Genomic DNA, 19,670 nt, shown 5'->3' with positions numbered 1-19,670 from the left:
TATTGTTATGTGTGAATTTGATCTCATCATTATGATACTAGCTGGTTATTTTGCCTGTTAGTTGATGCAGTTTCTTCATAGTGCCAATAGTCTTAACAATTTGGCATATTTTTGCAGTGGGTGGTACTGTTTTTTCCTTTCCATATTTAGTGCTTCCTTCAGGAGCTCTTGTAAGGCAGGCCTGGTGGTGACAAAATCTCTCAGCATTTGCTTGTCTGTAAAGGATATTATTTCTCTTTCGCTTATGAAGCTTAGTTTGGTGGGTTATGAAATTCTGGGTTGAAAAATTCTTTAAGAATGTTGAATGTTGGCCCCCACTCTCTTCTGGCTTGCAGGGTTTCTGCAGATAGATCCACTGTTAGTCTGATGAGCTTCCCTTTGTGGGTAACCTGACCTTTCTCTCTGGCTGCCCTTAACATTTTTTCCTTCATTTCAACCTTGGTGAATCTGATAATTATGTGTCTTGGGGTTGCTCTTCTCAAGGAGTATCTTTATGGTGTTTTCTGTATTTTCTGAATTTGAATGTTGGTTGTCTTTCTAGGTTGGGGAAGTTCTCCTGGATAATATCCTGAAGAGTGTTTTCCAACTTGGTTCCACTCTCCCTGTCATTTTCAGGTAGACCAATCAAATGTAGTTTTGGTCTTTTCACATGGTCCCATATTTCTTGGAGTCTTGTTCATTCCTTTTCATTATTTTTTCTCTAATCTTGTCTTCATGCTTTATTTCATTAAGTTGATCTTCACTCTCTGATATCCTTTCTTCCACTTGATTGATTTGGCTATTTATACTTGTGTATGCTTCAGGAAGTTCTTGTGCTGTGTTTTTCAGCTCCATCAGGTCATTTTTGTTCTCCTCTAAACTGGTTATTCTAGTTAGCAATTCCTCTAACCTTTTTTCAAGGTTCTTAGCTCCCTTGCATTGGGTTAGAACATGCTCATTTAGCTTGGAGTAGTTTGTTATTACGCACCTTCTGAAGCCTACTTCTGTCAATTTGTCAGACTCATTCTTGGTCCAGTTTTGTTCCTCTGCTGGTGAGGAGTTGTGATCCTTTGGAGGAGAAGAGGCATTCTGTTTTTTGGAATTTTCAGACTTTTTGTGCTGGTTTTTCCTCATCTTTGTGAATTTATTTACCTTTGGTCTTTGATGTTGGTGACCTTCAGATGGGGTTTTTGTGTAGATGATGTCCTTTTCGTTGATGTTGATGCCATTTCTTTCTGTCTGTTAGTTTACCTTCTAACAGTCAGTCCCCTCTGCTGCAGGTCTGCTGGAGTTTGCTGAAGGTCAACTCAGGCCCTGTTTGCCTGGGTATCACAAGCAGAGGCTGTGGAACAGCAAAGATTGCTGCCTGTTCCTTCCTCTGGGAAGATTTTTCCCAGAGGGGCACCTGCTAGATGCCAGCCAGAGCTCTCCTCTATGAAGTATCTGTCAACCTCTGCTGGGAGATGTCTCCTAGTCAGGAGGCATGGGGGTCAGGGACCTATCTGAGGAGGCAATCTGTCCCTTAGCAGAGCTCAAGCACTGTGCTAGGAGATCTGCTGTCTCTTCAGAACCAGTAGGCAGGAATGGTTAAGTCTGCTGTAGCTGTGCCCACAGCTTCCCCTTCCCCCAGGTGCTCTGTCCCAGGGAGATGGGAGTTTGATTTATAAGCCCCTGACTGGGGCTTCTGCCTTTCTTTCAGAGATACCCTGCCCAGAGAGGAGGAATCTAGAGGAGCAATCTGGCTACAGCAGCTTTGCGGTGCTGTGGTGGGCTCTGCCCAGTTTGAACTTCCCGGTGGCTTTGTTTACACTGTGAGGGGAAAACCGCCTAATCAAACCTCAATAATGGTGGATGCCCCTCCTCTCACCAAGCTCAAACATACGAGGTTGACTTCAGACTGCTGTGGCGGCAGTGAGAATTTCAAACCAGTGGATCTTAGTTTGTTGGGCTTCTTGGGGGTGGGATCTGCTGAGCTAGACCACTTGGCTCCCTGGCTTCAGCCTTATTTCCAGGGGAGTGAATGGTTCTGTCTCGCTGGTGTTCCAGGCGCCACTGCGATATGAAAAAAACTCCTGGAGGAAGCTTGATGTTTGCCCAAATAGCCTCCTAGTTTTGTGCTTGAAACTCAGGGCCCTGGTGGCGTAGGCACCTGAAGGAATCTCCTGGTCTGTGGGTTGTGAAAACCATGGGAAAAGCATAGTATCTGAGCTGGAATGTACAATTCCTCATGGCACAGTCCCTCACGACTTCCCTTGGCTAGGGGAGGGAGTTCCCCAATCCCTTGTGCTTTCCATGTGAGGTGACGCCTCGCCCTGCTTCGGCTCACCCTCTGTGGGTTGTGCACACTGTCTAACCAGTCCCAGTGAGATGACCGGGGTACCTCAGTTGGAAATGCAGAAATCAACCATCTTCTGCAATGATCTCACTGGGAGCTGCATACCAGAGCTGTTCCTATTCACCCATCTTGCTATTGCTGTCCTTACATTTTTTTTAGACAGCCTCACTCTGTTACCCAGGAAGAAGGGCAGTGGTGTGATTTCAGCTCATTGAAACCTCTGCCTCCCAGGCTCAAGTGATCCACCCACTTTAGTCTCCTGAGTAGCTGGAACTACCAGCACAAGCCACTGTGCCTGATTAATTTGGTGGTTTAAAAATTTTTTTTGTAATGATGAGGTCTTACTATGTGTATGCCTTGTGTGTCACTTTTCTCACAGTAACTTTCCTGTCGGTAGAGTAATCTTATTGAGCACAGACAATAGAGTTTGCTTAGTCCTGTGGTTTATCCCTGGATTGTCATTTAAGAGAAAGGTCTAAACCTGGGCTGAATGCTGTGCACTCATAGTCCAAGCTACTTGGGAGGCTGAGGTAAAAGGATTGCTTGAGCCCAGGAGTTCAAGCCCAGCCTGGGAAACATAGTAAGACCTCATCACTAATAAATAAATAAATAAGGAAATACATAGAGGTTTCATTATATAGGAAAACAAACATGCAAAGTTTGTTCCTGGTTGCTGGTAATGTTGCAAATTACCAGCAACTAGGTAATTAGCTTCTTACTGAACTGTAACAGTTAAAAATAGTTAAGATGGTAAATTTTATGCTATCTGTATTTTTTACCACAATTAAAAAACCCTCCTGTCTTCCTCAATTCTGTGTAGTTGTCGTACATTCTTCTAAAGTTTTATTTGTATATTTTTAAGACATAACATTTATAGAAAATTTGCAATTATAGTACAATTAACTCATATACTTTTCACCTAGACTCACCAATTGTTAATAGCTTATGCTTGATTGGTTTCATATCTCTTCCCTCCCTGTCTTACCCTGCTGTCCATGCACTCACACATGCACTCATGGGTATTATGTTTACTGTTATTAATGGTGAATTGTTTAGATAAAGTTTCAGATATTATGGCCCATTACCCTATGTACTAGAGTGTGTGTATATCGTCAAAGCAAAAAAAAAACCTCATTCCTTGGATCATTACTGCACAAAGATCAAAATCAGGAAATTTAACAATGAGAAAATGCAGTAATTTCAAATATAGTATATACTCAAATTTTGCCAGTTATTCAGACAGTTTATTTCCTTTATTTATTTGAGACATAGTCTCACTCTGTTGCCCAGGCTGGAGTGCAGTAGTGTGATCTCGGCTCACTGCAACCTACGCATCCTACGTTCAAGGGATTCTCATGCTTTGGCCTCCTGAGTAGCTGAGACTACAGTTGCTGGCCACTGCGCCTTGCTAATGTTTCTCTTTTTTTTTTTAGTTTTAGTAGACATGGGGTTTGACCACGTTAACCAGGCTGGTCTTGAGCTTCTGACCTCACTGATCTGCCCACCTTGGCATCCCAAAATGATGGGATTACAGGCGTGAGCCACTGCACCCAGCACAGATAATTTCCTTTATAGAATTTCTTTTTCTAATTCAGAGTCCGGTTCAGGATCACGTATTGCATGTACTTGTCATGTGGTTTTAGTTTCCTTTAATCTGGAATGGTTCCTTAATTTTTCTTTGTCATTCATGATACGAACATGTTTGAAAAGGATTGACCAGTTGGTTTGCAGAATGTTCGGCAGTTTGGGCTTTTTCGTGTATGTTTTAAAGATTTTTCACTCAGGGTTTATTGGTGGCTACTCATGCCATATAGGAGTCTAAGTGTTGGGAGTTTAAGTGCTATGAGAGACAGGATTTCTGCCTTGAGTCATTTAATATGATATGGACACTCTGAAGTCTAAGAATAGAGAAGTGCAAAGGAGGCAACAAAGTTGTGTGAGGGCAGTCTTCGGGTAGGAAGAGGGTAATATTTGAAAAACCCTGTTTTCTGCTAAAACTCCTGAAATAATGTCCCTGGGATTTTAATGAACACATTTATTATGACACTAGCTAAAGCCTTTATTTAATAACACCAAGATCATGAATATTATATCCTTATTCATATTTCATGTTTTACTGCTTAAATTGATATATTTTTTCTTAATTTTTAAGGGCCATAGCCTGAAGTGATAGCCAGGAACAGATTCACCCAAAGACTGAGTGTAAGCGTGGAGATGGTCCTGATGTCCAGGAGATGTGCCTGCCAAATCCAGAGCAAGTGAAACCTCCAGAAGCAGGTAGGCAATTTATTAGGCATGCAAGTTGTAGGGTGTTGGTTTCCACAGTATCATATTCTTCTTCTTCCTCTTTTTTTTTTTTTTTTTTTTTTTTTTTTTTTTTTTTTTTGAGATGGAGTCTAACTCTGTCACTTAGGCTGGAGTGCAGTGGTGCCATCTCAGCTCACTGGAACTTCCGCCTCTCGGGTTCAAGTGAGTCTCCTGCTTGAGCCTCCCGAGTAGCTGGAATTACAGGTGTGCGTCGCCGCATCCAGCTAATTTTCGAATTTTTAGTAGAGATGGGCTTTCATCCTGTTGCATAGGCTGGTCCCGAACTCCTGACCTCAAGTGATCCACCTGCCTTGGTCTCCCAAAGTGCCAGGATTACAGGCGTGAGCCTCTGAGCCTGATCCAGCATTATATTTTTAATAACATAAAGGTAACAATACTGCCTCCTTAATACTAGAGTTCTTCTAGCCTAAAGGTTATTTAAAACGTAGTATACGCCCTAGCACCAGCCCTATAGCCTGTCAGATATAGAAACACACTGAGTCAAAGCCATCTTGAATGAAAACTTTTGAGTATAAGTCCTTAAACCAATAGCCCATAATTTTCAGACGCTTTTGTAAAGGTCTGCTTTTAACAAATACATAGTACATAACACATAACAACAGCCATCAGTTGGTGTGAAATATGCTGAAGCACTTGATTCAGGTTCTAATACCAGCTCTTACAGCATTTGTGAGATTCTGAGCAGATCCTTTAACTTCTCAACCTATCTTTGGTTCTTAAAAAATAGTGAGTTTAAGTCAGATATTTTAAAATCAATTTTCATTCTGGTTCTTTCATACTCTGATCCTTTTGGATAGAGTGCATAGGATACGGCGATCATCTGTTCTGTATGATTTGTTTATCATAAATCATCAAACCCTGACCTGTGTCATCTTAAAACCTGTGAATTGAGATTTCATTGCTACAAAGAAAGTGAGTGGGCACTTGGCTTCATGTTTGTTTTCTGTGTGGAGACTTGAATACCTATTGTTAGATCCTGTCAAATTCTGAATTATTTGGCTTCTTTTGTTTGTTTGTTTGTTTGAGATAGTGTCTCTGTCACCTGATCTGGAGTGCAGTGGTGTGATTCCAGCTCACTGCAACCTCTGCCTCCCAGGTTCAAGCAATCCTCCCACCTCAGCCTCCTGAGTGACTGGAACTACATGCACAAGCCACCTTGCCTGACTAATTTTTTTTTTTTTTTTTGCTGTTGTACATTTATTGTAGAGATGAGATCTCACTATGTTGCCCAGGCTGGGATTTTCTGGCTCTTTTTTTAATACTTTAAATTCTGGGGTACATGTGCAGAATGTGCAGGTTTGTTACATAGGTATACACGTGCCATGGTAGTTTGCTGCATCCATCCACCCATCATCTACATTAGGTATTTCTCCTAATGTTATCCCTCCCCAATCCCCCCACCCGCTGGTATTCCTCCCCTAGCCCCCCACAATTTTCTAGTTCTTAATGAATAATTGCTTTTTAAATCTTTCTCCAACGAAACCTTCAGTGACTGAATTATCAAATGGCTTGAGACTGTTTAGTTTCTATCATCTGTGGCATGTTGATCAGTGATGCTCAGCATCGGCGTGAGTAAGATGCCAATGTTAAGCATCCTCCCTGCCCCACTGTCAGTCTTCATGAACCACTATTTCTGATAAGACTGTAGACACATAGATGATATAATCACCTCTCACCATATCAAATGTTGTATGTAAGTTTCAGCTTTTGAGGCATGAGTTGATAAGATTTGAAGTTCAAAGACCATGACTTTAATACTTTCTGAGTGATCAACTGAAGTATGTTTTACGTATGTGTTTTCCAAATTACTGACTGTTAATTATATGTGCTTCTGAATTTAAAGGAAGCTCTTGATGTTTAGGGAGGAAATTACCCTTAAGTTCTGCAGGTCTACCCTCAAAGCGTATAGAGAGGTACACTTTGGATGTAAGACACAGGAGCACCGTTAGGGCTCTGTTTTTAGTCCATTTTATAAAACCCAAAGTGTAATGTGCTTTGTATGCCTTTAGGGTCATCTAAATTATCTGTTGCTAAGTCACGTTCCCAACTGTTGTGTTTCTGTTACAGCTGAAAAGCAATCACAGCGTTAAAAGAAGACACGCTGAAATGATGCAGGCTGCTTTCATGTTGGAAATTTGTTCATTAAAGTTCTCTCAATAAAGTTTTACAGCCTTCTGCAAAGAAGTCTTGCACATCTTTTGTGAATTTTATTTCTAGGTGTTTGATGCTGTGAAATGTGTATCATTGTTTGAAATTTTATTTTCTCACTGTTTGAGCTGGTATGTAGAGACATAATGCTTATATATTGATTTTTCTATCCAGCAACCTGTTAAATATGCTTATGAATTCTAAAAGTTTACTTCTAGATCCTTTTCAGTCTTCAGTACAGAGTCACATCATCTTTGAATAAGAACAATTTTGTTTATGCCATTTTATTTTCTATTTCCTTTTTTATTTTTTGTGGAGGGGTTTTGATATGTTTCCTGGGTCTGTTCTTGAACTCTTGAGTGCGTGTGATGCACCCGCCTCGGCCTCCCACAATTGCTGGCATTACAGGCATGGGCCACCATGCCGAGCCTATTGCTGCCATATTGAAGAATTTTATTTCCTTTTCTGATTTTATGGCATTGGGCAGACCCACTTGGTACAATGGTGATAGTGGACATCCTTGTCTTATCCCTGATGAGAAATGGAAACATTTCAACATTTCACCATCATATTTACTGTAGTGTTTTTGGACTTTATCAGAGTAAGTCATTCCATTCTGTTCTAATTTGCTGAGAGTATTCATTTTGAATATATGTTGAGTTTCATCAAACAGTGCATCTATTTGATTACCACAGCATTTTTTTCCCATTAATCTGTTAATGTCATGAATGAGGTTGATAAATTTGTACTTTTTTATTTCCTATTTTTAAAAATGGAGACAGGATCTCACTCTGTCACTCAGGCAGGGGTTCAGTGGTGTTATCAGCGCTCACTGCAGCATTGATCTTCTTGGCTCAAGAAGAGATAATTGCACCTCAGCCTCCTGAGTAGCTGTGACTATAGGCACATGCCAAAATGCCCTGCTAATTTTTCTATTTTTCTTTTTTTGGTACTGATGAGATTTTGACATGTTGCTTAGGCTGGTCTCAAACTCCTGAGCTCAGACGATCTGCCCAGCTCAGCCTCCAAAAATACTAGGATTACAGGCGTGAGACTTGGCCTGGCCAGGTTTTTCTTATATCGGGGTCTTATCAATGTAAAGACTATCTGTACCTTTGTGTGGGTAGACTAACAGCATGATGAAACTTATGATTCTATTGATTTAAAGAAAACTTTCCAGTGTGTAAGTACGTGAAAGCATAATGATTTTTAAAGCATATATTGCTATTGGTGTTGGGACCCCTGCACTTTCCGCTGCTGTGGGAGCATGTCCTTGTAGGTACCTTCAGTCTGTTTTCTCAACTACAAACATGTTAGGGCCATGGGTTGTGACTGGTAAGGAATGTGTCTTGCTAGTTTCAAGATGGAGTTGATTTTCAAATGGTGTCACTCTGGCTGTCTTTGACTCCTGTTTCCCTAGTACTATCACTTCTCCTTCTGCGATTCTGATGCTACAAATGAGAGATGTTTGAGTATTTTCCGACAGTTTTTTCAGGTTGTATTCTTTCAGTCTCTTTCTGTGACTTGTTCATGTTGAATAATTTCTTTTTGGGGTAGGTCGTCATTTCTGTTTTAGCAGGTGGTCTACCTGTCTTTCCAGGCAGTCACCATAGTCCTTGTCCCCATGGTTGGGCCAGGGCAAGAGGGGGCTCTGGAGAGGAGGGGGGTTCAGTTGAAGACAGAGTAAGTTTTGAGGGGAGCACTATTCGAGGTATTTGAGTCCCAGAGGCATAGGAAACAGCAGAGGTAGGTCGGATTCCATTATCCTCAGTGGTGATGGAATCAGGGGTTTGGGATGTGGGGTTGGGAACTGCAGCCCTCTCCTTCCCACCCACAGCCGCGCATGCTCCTTGGGCTCCCACCTCAGTGCGCATGTTTGCTAGTCGTCTTCCTGTCAGCCCCTTCCACACGTGGAGGACGCGAGGGAGCTGTGAGGGTGTGCGGTCGTGTTTCTGCCATCCGGACTCTTTTTCCTCTAGTGACACTTATCTGGTAGGCCCGCAGGCCAGTTCTTCCGGGGACTGAAGCGTGAGTGAGGGTGAGGAGGAGGTAGTGAGCCTTGGGCGAGTCTGACTGGTCCTGCTACGTGGTCTGTGGTCTCTGAGGGAGAAGGGCCTCATGGCCCCTGAGGAAGAAGGGCCTCCTGACCTCTGAGGGAAAAGGGCCTCCGAATGTCCCGAAAGGGCAGGGCCACGAGGTTGTCCTCCTTCTCTTCACAGGCTGTGAGGCCACCATCGGCTTTTTGATGGTGAAGGGGCCAGGAATGGGAGGAAGGTGGGCTTCAGAGGGAGGCGGTCAGGGGCCAGGTGAAGATGAGGGGAGTGCTGGGGGTGATGTTGGAGGGATGGAAGTCCTGAGGTGCCAGAACCCCCGATACAGAGCAGATCCCTGAGTTATGAATGGGGCTCCAGCGGGGCAGTGCGGGGAGACGGTGGGGAGGCAGGTGGTAAAGAAGGGGTGGCTGGGCACGGTGGCTTATGCCTGTAATCCCAGCACTTTAGATGGCCGAGGCGGGCAGATTACCTGAGGTTGGGAGTTCGAGACCAACCTGACCAACATGGAGAAACCCCATCTCTACTAAAAATACAAAATTAGCCGGGCGTGGTGGCAGATGCCTGTAATCCCAGCTACTCGGGAGGCCGAGGCAGGAGAATCACTTGAACCCGGGAGGCGGAGGTTGTGGTGAGCCGAGATCATGCCATTGCATTCCAGCCTGGGCAACAAGAGCAAGACTCCGTCTAAAAAAAAAAAAAAAAAAAAAAAAAAAAAAAAAAGGGTGGGTGGGCTGGCATTTGCGAATGTTGCAGGCTGATGAGCGCCCCCAAGCGGCGTGGAGCGGGACCGCCCGAGTGAGAAGCCTTGCGAGGTCTCACCTCTGGGCCGGAAACAATGGGAAGGACTGGGCGGGGCTGTGCACTCCGAGCAAACTAGATTTGAGTGGGCGAATGGCTCTCGTAAATGGGATTGTGTCAAAAGCAGCAGTCATGAGAATTGTGATTCACTAATGTTTTCATGTGAAGTCCACTTGTGAACCAAAACCTCATCTGAGGAGGGAAGATCCCTTGAGCGGGGAGGTCGAGGCTGCAGTGAGCTGTGATTGCATCACTGCACTACAACCTGAGCAACAGAGCCAGACGGCGCATCCAAAAGAAATTTAGGAAAAAATGGCCTCTGCCTTTTGCCATATGCCTTAAGATGATTGTTCTGCTAGCATGGCCAACGTAAGTGGCTTTGCAGGCGCTCAGAAAAGGTACATACGTATGCTTAACTCTGGGACTTATTGTGAGAGTATTTTCAAAAATAAAACGACAAGTTAACATTTAGCCATGAAAGGGATCCAATATAGCTGTCCTCTCAAGTGCATGCTCCCAATCATGGTTTTCTGTTTTCAGTGTTTCAGTGTGAAATATGAGTTGGCGAGGAAGATCAACCTATCGGCCTAGACCAAGACACTATGTGGAACCTCCTGAGGTAATTGGGCCTATGCTGGTGAGTGTTTTAATGTTAGTTTGATATTTTCTATTAGCAGAAATTAATATTTGTGATGGTGTTGTTGCATTGGTATATAGACACTGATAAAAGTCTTTCATGCTGATAAAAAATGATTATGACATCTCATTGAAGAAAATATTGATTCAGGAGGATTTTGTTTTTCTCTTGCGTTCTTCAGCTTTTGCCCATGACTTCTTTCTCATGCTTTCCTTGTTAATGACAGATTGTACACATCAATTCCAACACAGAGTAAAATAGCTTCCAAAGTCCTCGTGGGTCACTTTTCTCACAGTAACCTGCCTGTGTGTAGAGTAACCTTATTGAGCATAGACAATAGAGTTGGAGAAATGTCTTTAGGCTTAGTTATGATCAGAAATATTTATGTATTCTGTATACATATACACATAAATATAATCATGTATTAATAACAAAACTTCTTAAAAATTTGCACACACACACACACTCACACACACACACCCCCCACACATTCCCTAGCCCGAGCAGTTTGGTGATAAAGAAGTGGAACCACCAAAACCTGAAGAAGGGGAACCAGCAACTGAAAGTCAGGATCCTGCACCTGCTCAGGAGAGATAGGACGAGGGAGCATCTGCAGGTCAAGGGGAAGGGAAAGGGAAGAAGAATGCCTGTTGCCGGGGGTGGGGGTGGGGGTGGGGGGATGGGGGGTGTGTCTCATGCATTGCCACATAGCAGGGACAGGAGGAAAGAAAACAATGGAAAGAATGCCTGAAATTGACTGGAAAAGTGAGGAAGGTATGTAGTTTGCATCTTATCTTAGGGAAATCCCTCACTATGATAAGATGTCTCCCCTTTATGAAAGAGAATGTAGGCTTGGGCATTGTGTTTTATCCATGAAACCTTGACTTGTGAATGCAAAGTTTGTATTTTGTTCCAAAGTTTGTGTCTTCCTACCATCTATGTTGCTATATAAAAAGTAAATGATTTTGCTGAGAATCTTAAAACTCAAATGGTTTACTGTAAGGTTGCTTAGTACTGTCCCAAGAATAGACCCAGTTCGGAGGAGCAGGAGCAACTCTAAAAACTGAGTCACTGAACATTGGCCACTGCTTCCTTAGATTGATATTTTTATATGGTAAGTTTCATAAAAGCTGGATGAATGGGATACTGCCATATAGGAAGCTGGTTTAGTATGATTTTCTAAGTGGGTTTAGGAAGTGACTAAATCATTTTATGGTTAGAAAAATCAAAAAAGGCATTATTCTGAGATTAACATGAGGTAGAAGTAATTTCCCCTAGATAACGTAGTTTGAAACCAAACATTTATGTAACTCAGGTCATGGATTATTCTAGGGATTCACTGTTAAAGGTTTCTAGAATATGACTGACAACAATGCCCATTAATTGCTGTCCACCCACTCCCTTATTCTCAATGTGGGACATCATATTTGCTGTAATTCACAAACCATCTTATTTTTGGTGCTTTGTTCTACATGGGGTTCATTTATGAAATATTACATTTAGGACCTTTGGACCTAAATATGACTTAATTTGAAGAAAGTTAAGTTTCTGTTTACCCCAATAGGTAATGGGTGTCATGACTGTACGATTTTTTGTAGTTCTCAAATCCATTCAGCTAATGAATCCTCAGAAATTTACATTGTAATTCTAACTCAAATCCTGTCAATTTTGTAGACTTCAGATTCCTTAGCTAATGCCCACTGCTCTTAGTATTCTATGGCTGAATATAAGCATTGTGCAAGTCCTGTGGTTGATGGAGAGAGAGAGAGAGAGAGAGAGAGAGAGAGAGAGAGAGAGGTTTCATGATATAGGAAAAGTGCAATATTTGTTCCTAGCTGCTGGTAATGTTATAAACATAGCTCCTTACTGAATTGTAACGCTTACAAATAGTTAAGATGGTAAATTTTATGTTACGTGTATTTTTTTTACCACAATTAAAAATAAAAACTCTTGCCTTCCTAAATTTAGTGTAGTTGTCATATAGTCTTCTAAATTTTTATTTGTATATTTTGAAGACATAACATTTATAGAAAATTTGCAATTATACTACAATTAACTCAAATACTTTTCACCTAGATTCACCAACTGTTAATAACTGTTGTTCCATTGGTTTTATATCTGTTCCCTCCCTGTCTTACCCTGCTGCCCACACACTCACTTATGGCTATTATGTTTACTGTTATTAATGGTCAATTGTTTAGATAAAGTTTCAGTTATTATGACCCTTTTCCTTATGTACTTGAGTGTGTGTATATCATTAGAAGAAAGGAAAAGTCATTCTTTGGATCATCACTGCACAAAGATCAAAATCAGGAAATTTAACGAGAAAATGTATTAATTTTAAATACAGTGTATACTCAAATTTTGCCAGTTATTTGGAAAAGTTCCTTCTCTCCCTCCCTCCCTCCCTCCCTCCTTCCCTCCTGCCCTTCCTTCCTTCCTCTCTCTCTCTCTCAATCTCTCTTTCTCTCTTCTGTGTTACCCAGCCTGGAGTGCAGTAGTGCCATCTCACCTCACTGCAACATACATGTCCCAGGTTCAAGGGATTCTCATGCCTCGGCCTCCTGAGTAGCTGGGACAACAGTTGTCAGCCACTGGGCCTGATTAATGTTTCTCCATTTTTTTTTTTTGTAATTTTAATAGAGATGGAGTTTTACCATGTTGGCCAGGGTGGTCTTGAACTTTTGACCTCATCTGATCTACTACCTTGGCATCCCCAAATGCTGGGATTACAGGCTTGAGCCACTGCGCCTGGCCCAGATAATTTCATTTATAGAATTTCTTTTTCTAATGTAGGGTACAGTTGAGGATCACGTATTGCATATACTTGTTATGTGGTTTTAGTTTCCTTTACTCTGGAATGGTTCCTTAAATTTTCTTTGTCATTCATCATATGGACTTTTTTTTTTTTTTTTTTTAAATAGAGGATGTCCTCTAGATATGGACATTCTTAAAGCAGATAGATGAGTTGATTTGTAGAATGTTCAGCAGTTTCGGCTTTTTCGTGTATGTTTTAAAGATTTTTCACTTAGTGTTTATTCGTGGCCATTCAGGCCATATAAGGAGTGTAAGTGCTATAAGAGACAGGATTTCTGCCTTGAGTCATTTCATACGATAAGGACACTGAGAAGTCCAATAACAGAGAAGTGCAAAAAAGGCAACAAAGTTGTGTGAGGGCAGTCTTCGGGAAGGAAGGGGATAATATTTGGAAAACCCTGTTTTCCTGTTTTCTGCCAACAGACTCCTGAAATAACATTCCTGGGATTGTTATGAACACATTTATTATGACACTAGCTAAAGCCTTTATTTAATAACATGGAGAGCATGAATATGATTTCCTTATTCATATTTCATGTTTTACTGCTTGAATTGATAATTTTGTTTTAATTTTTAAGGGCCGGAGCCTGAAGCTGATAGCCAGGAACAGGTTCACCCGAAGACTGGGTGTGAGCGTGGAGATGGTCCTGATGTCCAGGAGATGCGCCTGCCAAATCCAGAGCAGGTGAAACCACCAGAAGCAGGTAGGCAATTTATGAGGCATGCAAATTGTAGGGTGTCTGTTTCCACAGTATGATATTCTTATTCTTACTGTTTTTGAGATGGAGTCTCGCTCTGTTGCCCAGGTGGAGTGCAGTGGTTCCATCTTAGCTCACGGGAACTTCTGCCTCCCAAGTTGAAGTAATTGTCCTGCCTGAGTCTTCCGAGTAGCTGGGATTACAGGCGTTTGCCTCCCAGCCTAGCTAATTTTTGTACTTTTAGTCGAGACGGGCTTTCGTCATGTTGCACAGGCTGGTCCCGAACTCCTGACCTCAAGTGATCCACCTGCCTCGGCCTCCCAAAGTGCCAGGATTCAGGTGTGAGCCACCACACCGAACCGAGGATTACATTTTTAATACCAGAGAGGTAACAGTACTGCCTCCTTAATAATAGAGGTCTTCTAACATGATAGTTATTTGCAACGTAGTTCAGCGCCCAACCTATAGACTGTCAGATACAGAAACACACTGAGTCAAAGTCATCTTGAATGAAAACTTTTGAGCATAAATCCTTAAACCAATGGCTCACAATTTTGAGATGCTTTTGTAAAGGTGTGTTTGTAACAAATACATAAGACATTTGTAACATGCATCAGTTGGTGTGAAATATTCTGAAGCCCTTGATGCAGGTTCCAGTACCAGCTCTCTTAACAGCATTTGTGAGATTCTCAGCGGATCTAACTTCTCAACCTATCTTTGGTTACTGTAAAAACAGCGAGTTTAAGTCAGATATATTAAAATCATTTTTGATTCTGGCTCTTTCATACCGTGATCCTGATGGATAGAATGCATAGGATACAAAGATCTTCTGTTTGTATGATTTGTTTATCATATATCGTGAAACCCTGGCCTGTGCCATCTGAAAACCTGTGAGTTCAGATTTCATTGCCGCTAAGAAAGTGAGTGGGCACTCTGCTTCATGTTTGTTTTTCTGCGTGGAGACCTGAATGCGTATGGTTAGATACTGTCAAATTCTGAATTCTCTGGCTTCTTCTGTTTGTTTGAGCCAGAGTCTCATTCTGTCACCCAGGCTGGAGTGCAGTGGTGGGATTTCAGCTAACTGTAATCTCTGCCTTCCACACTCAAGCGATCCTCCCATCTCAGCTTCTTGAGTGGCTGGAACTACATGCACAAGCCACTGTGCCTAATTTTTTTTTAAATTTACTATAGAGATAAGGTCTCACTATGTTGCTCAGCCTGGGATTGTCTGGCTCTTAATGAATAATTAGTTTTTAAATCTTTTCCCAAAGAAACCTTGTGTCACTGAGTTATCAAATGGCTTGAGACTGTTTAGTTTCTATCATCTGTGGCATGTTGATCAGTGATGCTCAGCATCGGCGTGAGTAAGATGCCAATGTTAAGCATCCTCCCTGCCCCACTGTCAGTCTTCATGAACCACTATTTCTGATAAGACTGTAGACACATAGATGATGTAATCACCTCTACCCGTATCAAATGTTATATGTAAGTGTCAACTTCAGAGACATGAGTTGATAAAATCTGAAGTTCAAATACCGTGACTTTAATACTTCCTGAGTAATCATCAGAAGTATGGTTTACATATGTGTTTTCCAGATTGCTGACCGTTAATTATAAGTGCTTCTGAATTTAAAGGAAGCTCTTGATGTTTAGGGAGGAAATTACCCTTATGTTCTGCAGGTCTACCCTCAAAGTGTGTACAGAGGTTTAATTGGATGTAAGACACAGGATCACCCTTAGGGTTCTGTTTGTAGTCCATTTTAGAAAACCCAAAGTGTAATGTGCTATGTATGCCTTTAGGGTCACCTAAATAATGGGTTGCTAAGTCATGTTCCCAACTGTTGTGTTTCTGTTACAGCTGAAAAGCAATCACGTCTTTGAAAGAAGACACAGTGAAATGATGCAGGCTGCTTTCATTTTGGAAGGTTGCTCCTGAATGTTCTCTCAATAAAGCCATACAGCCCTTTGCAATGAAGTCTTGCACATCTTGTGTAACCTTTATTTCTAGGTATTTGATGCTGTCACATATCTTATCATTCTTTGGAATTTTATATTCTAACTGTTTGTGCTGGTGTGTAGAGACGTAATACTTACATGTGGAGTTTTCTGTCCAGCAACCTGTTAAATATGCCTATGAATTCTAAAAGTTTACTTCTAGATCCTTTACAGTCTTCAACATACAGAGCCATATCATCTTTGAATAAGAGTAGTTGTGTTTTTTTTTTTCTTATTTCCTTTTGTATTTTTTTAGAGACTGGTTCTGATATGTTTCCCAGGTCGGATTTTGAACTCCTGAGTGGAAGTGATGTACCCGCTTTGGCCTCCCACAGTGCTGGGATTGCAGGCATGGGGCACCGCACTGGGTCTGTTGCTGCCATTTTGAACAGTTTTATTTCCTCCTCTGATTTCATGGCATTGGGCAGACCCACCTGGTGCAGTGGTGACAGTGGACATCCTAGTCTTATCCGTGATGAGAAATGGATATATTTAAACACTTCACCATCATATTTACTGTAGTATTTTTGTAGATGGACTTTATCAGAGTAAGTTACTCCATTCTGTTCTAATTTTCTGAGAGTATTCATTTTGAATATATGTTGAGTTTCATCAAACAGTGCATCTGTTTCGACTATCACAGCATTTTTTCCCATTAATCTGTTACTGTAGTGCATTAGGTTGATACATTGGTACTTTTTTATTTCCTATTTTTAAAAAATGAGACAGGATCTCACTGTGTCACCCAGGCTGGAGTGCAGTGGTGTTATCCGAGCTCACTGCAGCCTTGACCTTCCGGGCTCAAGCAGTAATCGCACCTCAGGCTCCTGAGTAGCTGTGACTATAGGTACATGCCACCGCGCCCAGCTTCTTTTTCTTTTTTGTTTGTTGATAGTGATGAGATTTTGTCACGTTGCTTAGGCTGGTCTCGAACTCCTGAGCTCAGGTGAGCTGCCCAGCTCAGCCTTCCAAAATAGTAGGATTACAGGCCTGAGCCTTGGCCTGGCAAGATTTTTCTTATCTCGGGGTTTTATTCACGTAAAGACGAACCTTAGACTGGACGCAGTGGCTCACCTTGTAATCCCAGGACTTTGAGAGGTCGAAGTGGGTGGATGACGAGGTCTGGAGTTCAAGACCACCTGGCCAAGATGGTGAAACCCCTTCTCTACGAAAAGTACAAAAATTTGGTGGGTGTGGTGGCACGGGCATGTAGTCTCACCTACTCGAGAGCCTGAGGCTGAAGAATCGCTTGAACCTGGGAGGCGGAAGTGGGAGTTAGCTGAGATCGCACCACTGCACTACAGCTTGGGTGACAGAGTGTGACTGCATCTAAAAAAGAAAACCAAAAAAACAGACCAACCTTATTTGTACCTTTGTGCGTGTGGGCTGACAGCATGATGAGATTCATCATTCTACTGATTAAAAGGAAACTATCCTTGACGTTCCAGTGTGTAAATATGTGAAAGCATAATTATTTTGAAAGCATACATTGCTATGGGTGTTGGGACCCCTGCACTTTCCGCTGCTGTGGGAGCATGTCCTTGTAGGTACCTTCAGTCTGTTTTCTCAACTACAAACATGTTAGGGCCATGGGTTGTGACTGGTAAGGAATGTGTCTTGCTAGTTTCAAGATGGAGTTGATTTTCAAATGGTGTCACTCTGGCTGTCCTTAGCTCCTGTTTCACGGGTACTGTCACTTCTCCTTCTGCCATTCTGATGCTACAAATGATAGATGTTTGAGTATTTTCCTACAGGTCCTTGAGGTTGTATTCATTTTTCTTTCAGTCTCTTTCTGTGACTTGTTCATGTTGAATAATTTCTTTTTGGGGTAGGTCGTTATTTCTGTTTTAGCAGGTGGTCTACCTGTCTTTCCAGGCAGTCACCATAGTCCTTGTCCCCATGGTGAGGCCAGAGCAAGGGAGGGCCCTGGATGGGAGGGGGGTTCAGTTGAAGATGGAGTGAGTTTTGAGGGGAGCACTATTTGAGGTATTTGAGTCCCCGAGGCGTAGGGAACAGCAGAGGGAGGTCGGATTCCATTATCCTCAGCGGGAATGGGAATTGAGAGTTTGGGGTGTGGGGCTTGTAACGGCAGCCCTCCCTGTCCCACCCACAGCTGCGCATGCTCCTTGGGCTCCCGTCTCAGTGCGCATGTTCACTGGCCGTCTTCCGGTTAGCGCGTTGCTCGCGTGAAGAACGCCAGGGAGCTGTGAGGTTGTGGTGTCGCGTTCCTGCCATCCGGATTCGTTTTCCTCTACGGACACTCATCTGGTAGGCTCGAAAGCAGTCCCCCCAGGCGCTGAAGTGTGAGTGAGGGTGAGGAGGAGGCAGTGAGCTTCGTGGGGGGTCCGGCGGGTCCTGCTGCGTGGTCTGTGGTCTCTGAGAGAGAAGGGCCTCGTGACCCTTGAGAGACAAGGGCCTCCTTACCTCGAAAGAGCAGGGCCTCGAGGTCATCCTCGTCTTTACAGGCTGCGAGGCCACCATCAGCTTCGTGGTCGTGAAGGGGCCAGGACAGGGAGGAAGGTGGGCCGCAGAAGGGAGGTGGTCTGGGGCTCAGGTGAAGCTGGGGTGAGTGCTTGGGGTGATGTTGGAGGAATGTAAGTCCTGAGGTGCCGGAATCCCCCATACAGGGCAGATTCCTGAGTCCTGAATGGGGCCCCGTGGGTGGGGGCGAGGGGATGGGGGCAAGGTGGAAAGTGAAGAACGGGCCTGGCATCTGGGAAGGCTGCGGGCTGCTTCACGCCCCCTAGCATTGTAGGGAGCAGAGCGCCCGAGTGAGAAGCCACGCCAGGTCTCACCTCCACCATGGAGGGTCCGGAAACAATGGGAAGGACTGGGCGAGGCTGTGCCGTCCAAGCAAACTTGATTTGAGGGGGGTGACCGGCTCTAGTAAGTGGGAGTGTGTCACAAGCAGTAGTCACGGGAATTGTGATTCACTAGTGTTTTCATGTGGAGTTCACTTGTGAAACTAAACCTCATCTGAGGAGGGCGGTTCCCTTAAGCAGGGAGGTCAAGGCTTCAGCGATCTGTGATGGCGCTGCTGCACTCCAGCCTGAGCAACAGAGCCAGACCGCGCATCCAAAAGAAATTTAGAAAAACATGTCTGCTGCCTTTTGCCACATGCCTTAAGATGATTGTTCTGCTAGCATGGCCAGCATAAGTGGCTTTGCAGGCACTCAGGAAAGGTACACACGTATGCTTAACTGTGGGACTTACTGTGAGAGTGTTTTCAAAAATAAAATGACAAGTTAGCATTTAGCCATGGAAGTGATCGAATATAGCTGTCCTCTCAAGTGCATGTTCCCAATCACGGCTGTTTTTTTGTTTTGTTATTTTCAGCGAGAAATATGAGTTGGCGAGGAAGATCAACCTATCGGCCTAATCCAACACGCTGTGTAGAAACTCCTGCGACGATTGGGCATATGCTGGTGAGTGCTTTAATGTTAATTTGATATTTTCTATTAGCAGAAATTAATATTTGTGATAATGTCGTTGCATAGGTGTATAGTCACTGATAAAATTCTTTCATGCTGATAAAAATGATTATGGCGTCTTATGAAGGGAACATTGAATCAGGAGGATTTTGTTTCTCTCTGGTGTTCTTCAGCTTTTGCCCATGACTTCTTTCTCATGGTGGGCTTGTTAATGACAGATTGTACACATCGTGTAATAAATTCCAAAGTCCTTGTGGGTCACCATTCTCACAGTAACCTTCCTGTGGGTAGAGTAACCTTATTGAGCATATAGAGTTGGAGAAATGTCTAATTTTTGTTTTTTGTTTTTGTTTTTCTTTTTTTCTCCTTCCTGCTGTCTTGTGAAGAAGAAATGTCTTTAGGCTTAGTTATGATCAGAAATATCTATGTATTGTGTGTGTGTGTGTGTGT

At 42.9% G+C, this 19,670-nt stretch overlaps 2 protein-coding genes and 1 pseudogene across 2 annotated transcripts in view; all 3 read left to right on the top strand.

Annotated features, from left to right (window-relative positions):
• The window catches only part of LOC108293029, a 26,568-nt pseudogene extending 10,893 nt beyond the window's left edge, over window positions 1-15,675 (top strand).
• Window positions 15,676-17,946: 2,271 nt separating this feature from the next.
• Window positions 17,947-19,670, top strand: part of LOC108293040 (G antigen 2D-like) — a 2,461-nt gene continuing 737 nt past the window's right edge. Inside the window, exons 1-2 of the mRNA XM_017514212.2 lie at window positions 17,947-18,057; window positions 19,126-19,214. Of these exons, the coding sequence (XP_017369701.2) occupies window positions 19,134-19,214 (81 nt within the window). The 5' untranslated portion in view covers window positions 17,947-18,057; window positions 19,126-19,133. The remainder of the gene's footprint in view (window positions 18,058-19,125; window positions 19,215-19,670) is intronic.
• LOC108293042 (G antigen 10-like) overlaps window positions 17,970-19,670 on the top strand; it is a 43,979-nt gene continuing 42,278 nt past the window's right edge. The window contains exon 1 of the mRNA XM_037733370.1: window positions 17,970-18,057. The gene's annotated coding sequence lies outside the window, so the exon portion shown is untranslated. The remainder of the gene's footprint in view (window positions 18,058-19,670) is intronic.

Source organism: Cebus imitator, unplaced genomic scaffold (genome assembly GCF_001604975.1).
Source record: "Cebus imitator isolate Cc_AM_T3 unplaced genomic scaffold, Cebus_imitator-1.0 Scaffold520, whole genome shotgun sequence".
NCBI classification, from domain to species: domain Eukaryota; kingdom Metazoa; phylum Chordata; class Mammalia; order Primates; family Cebidae; genus Cebus; species Cebus imitator.
Note: the sequence above shows the minus strand (reverse complement) of the source record. Positions and strands in the feature narration are given on the sequence as shown.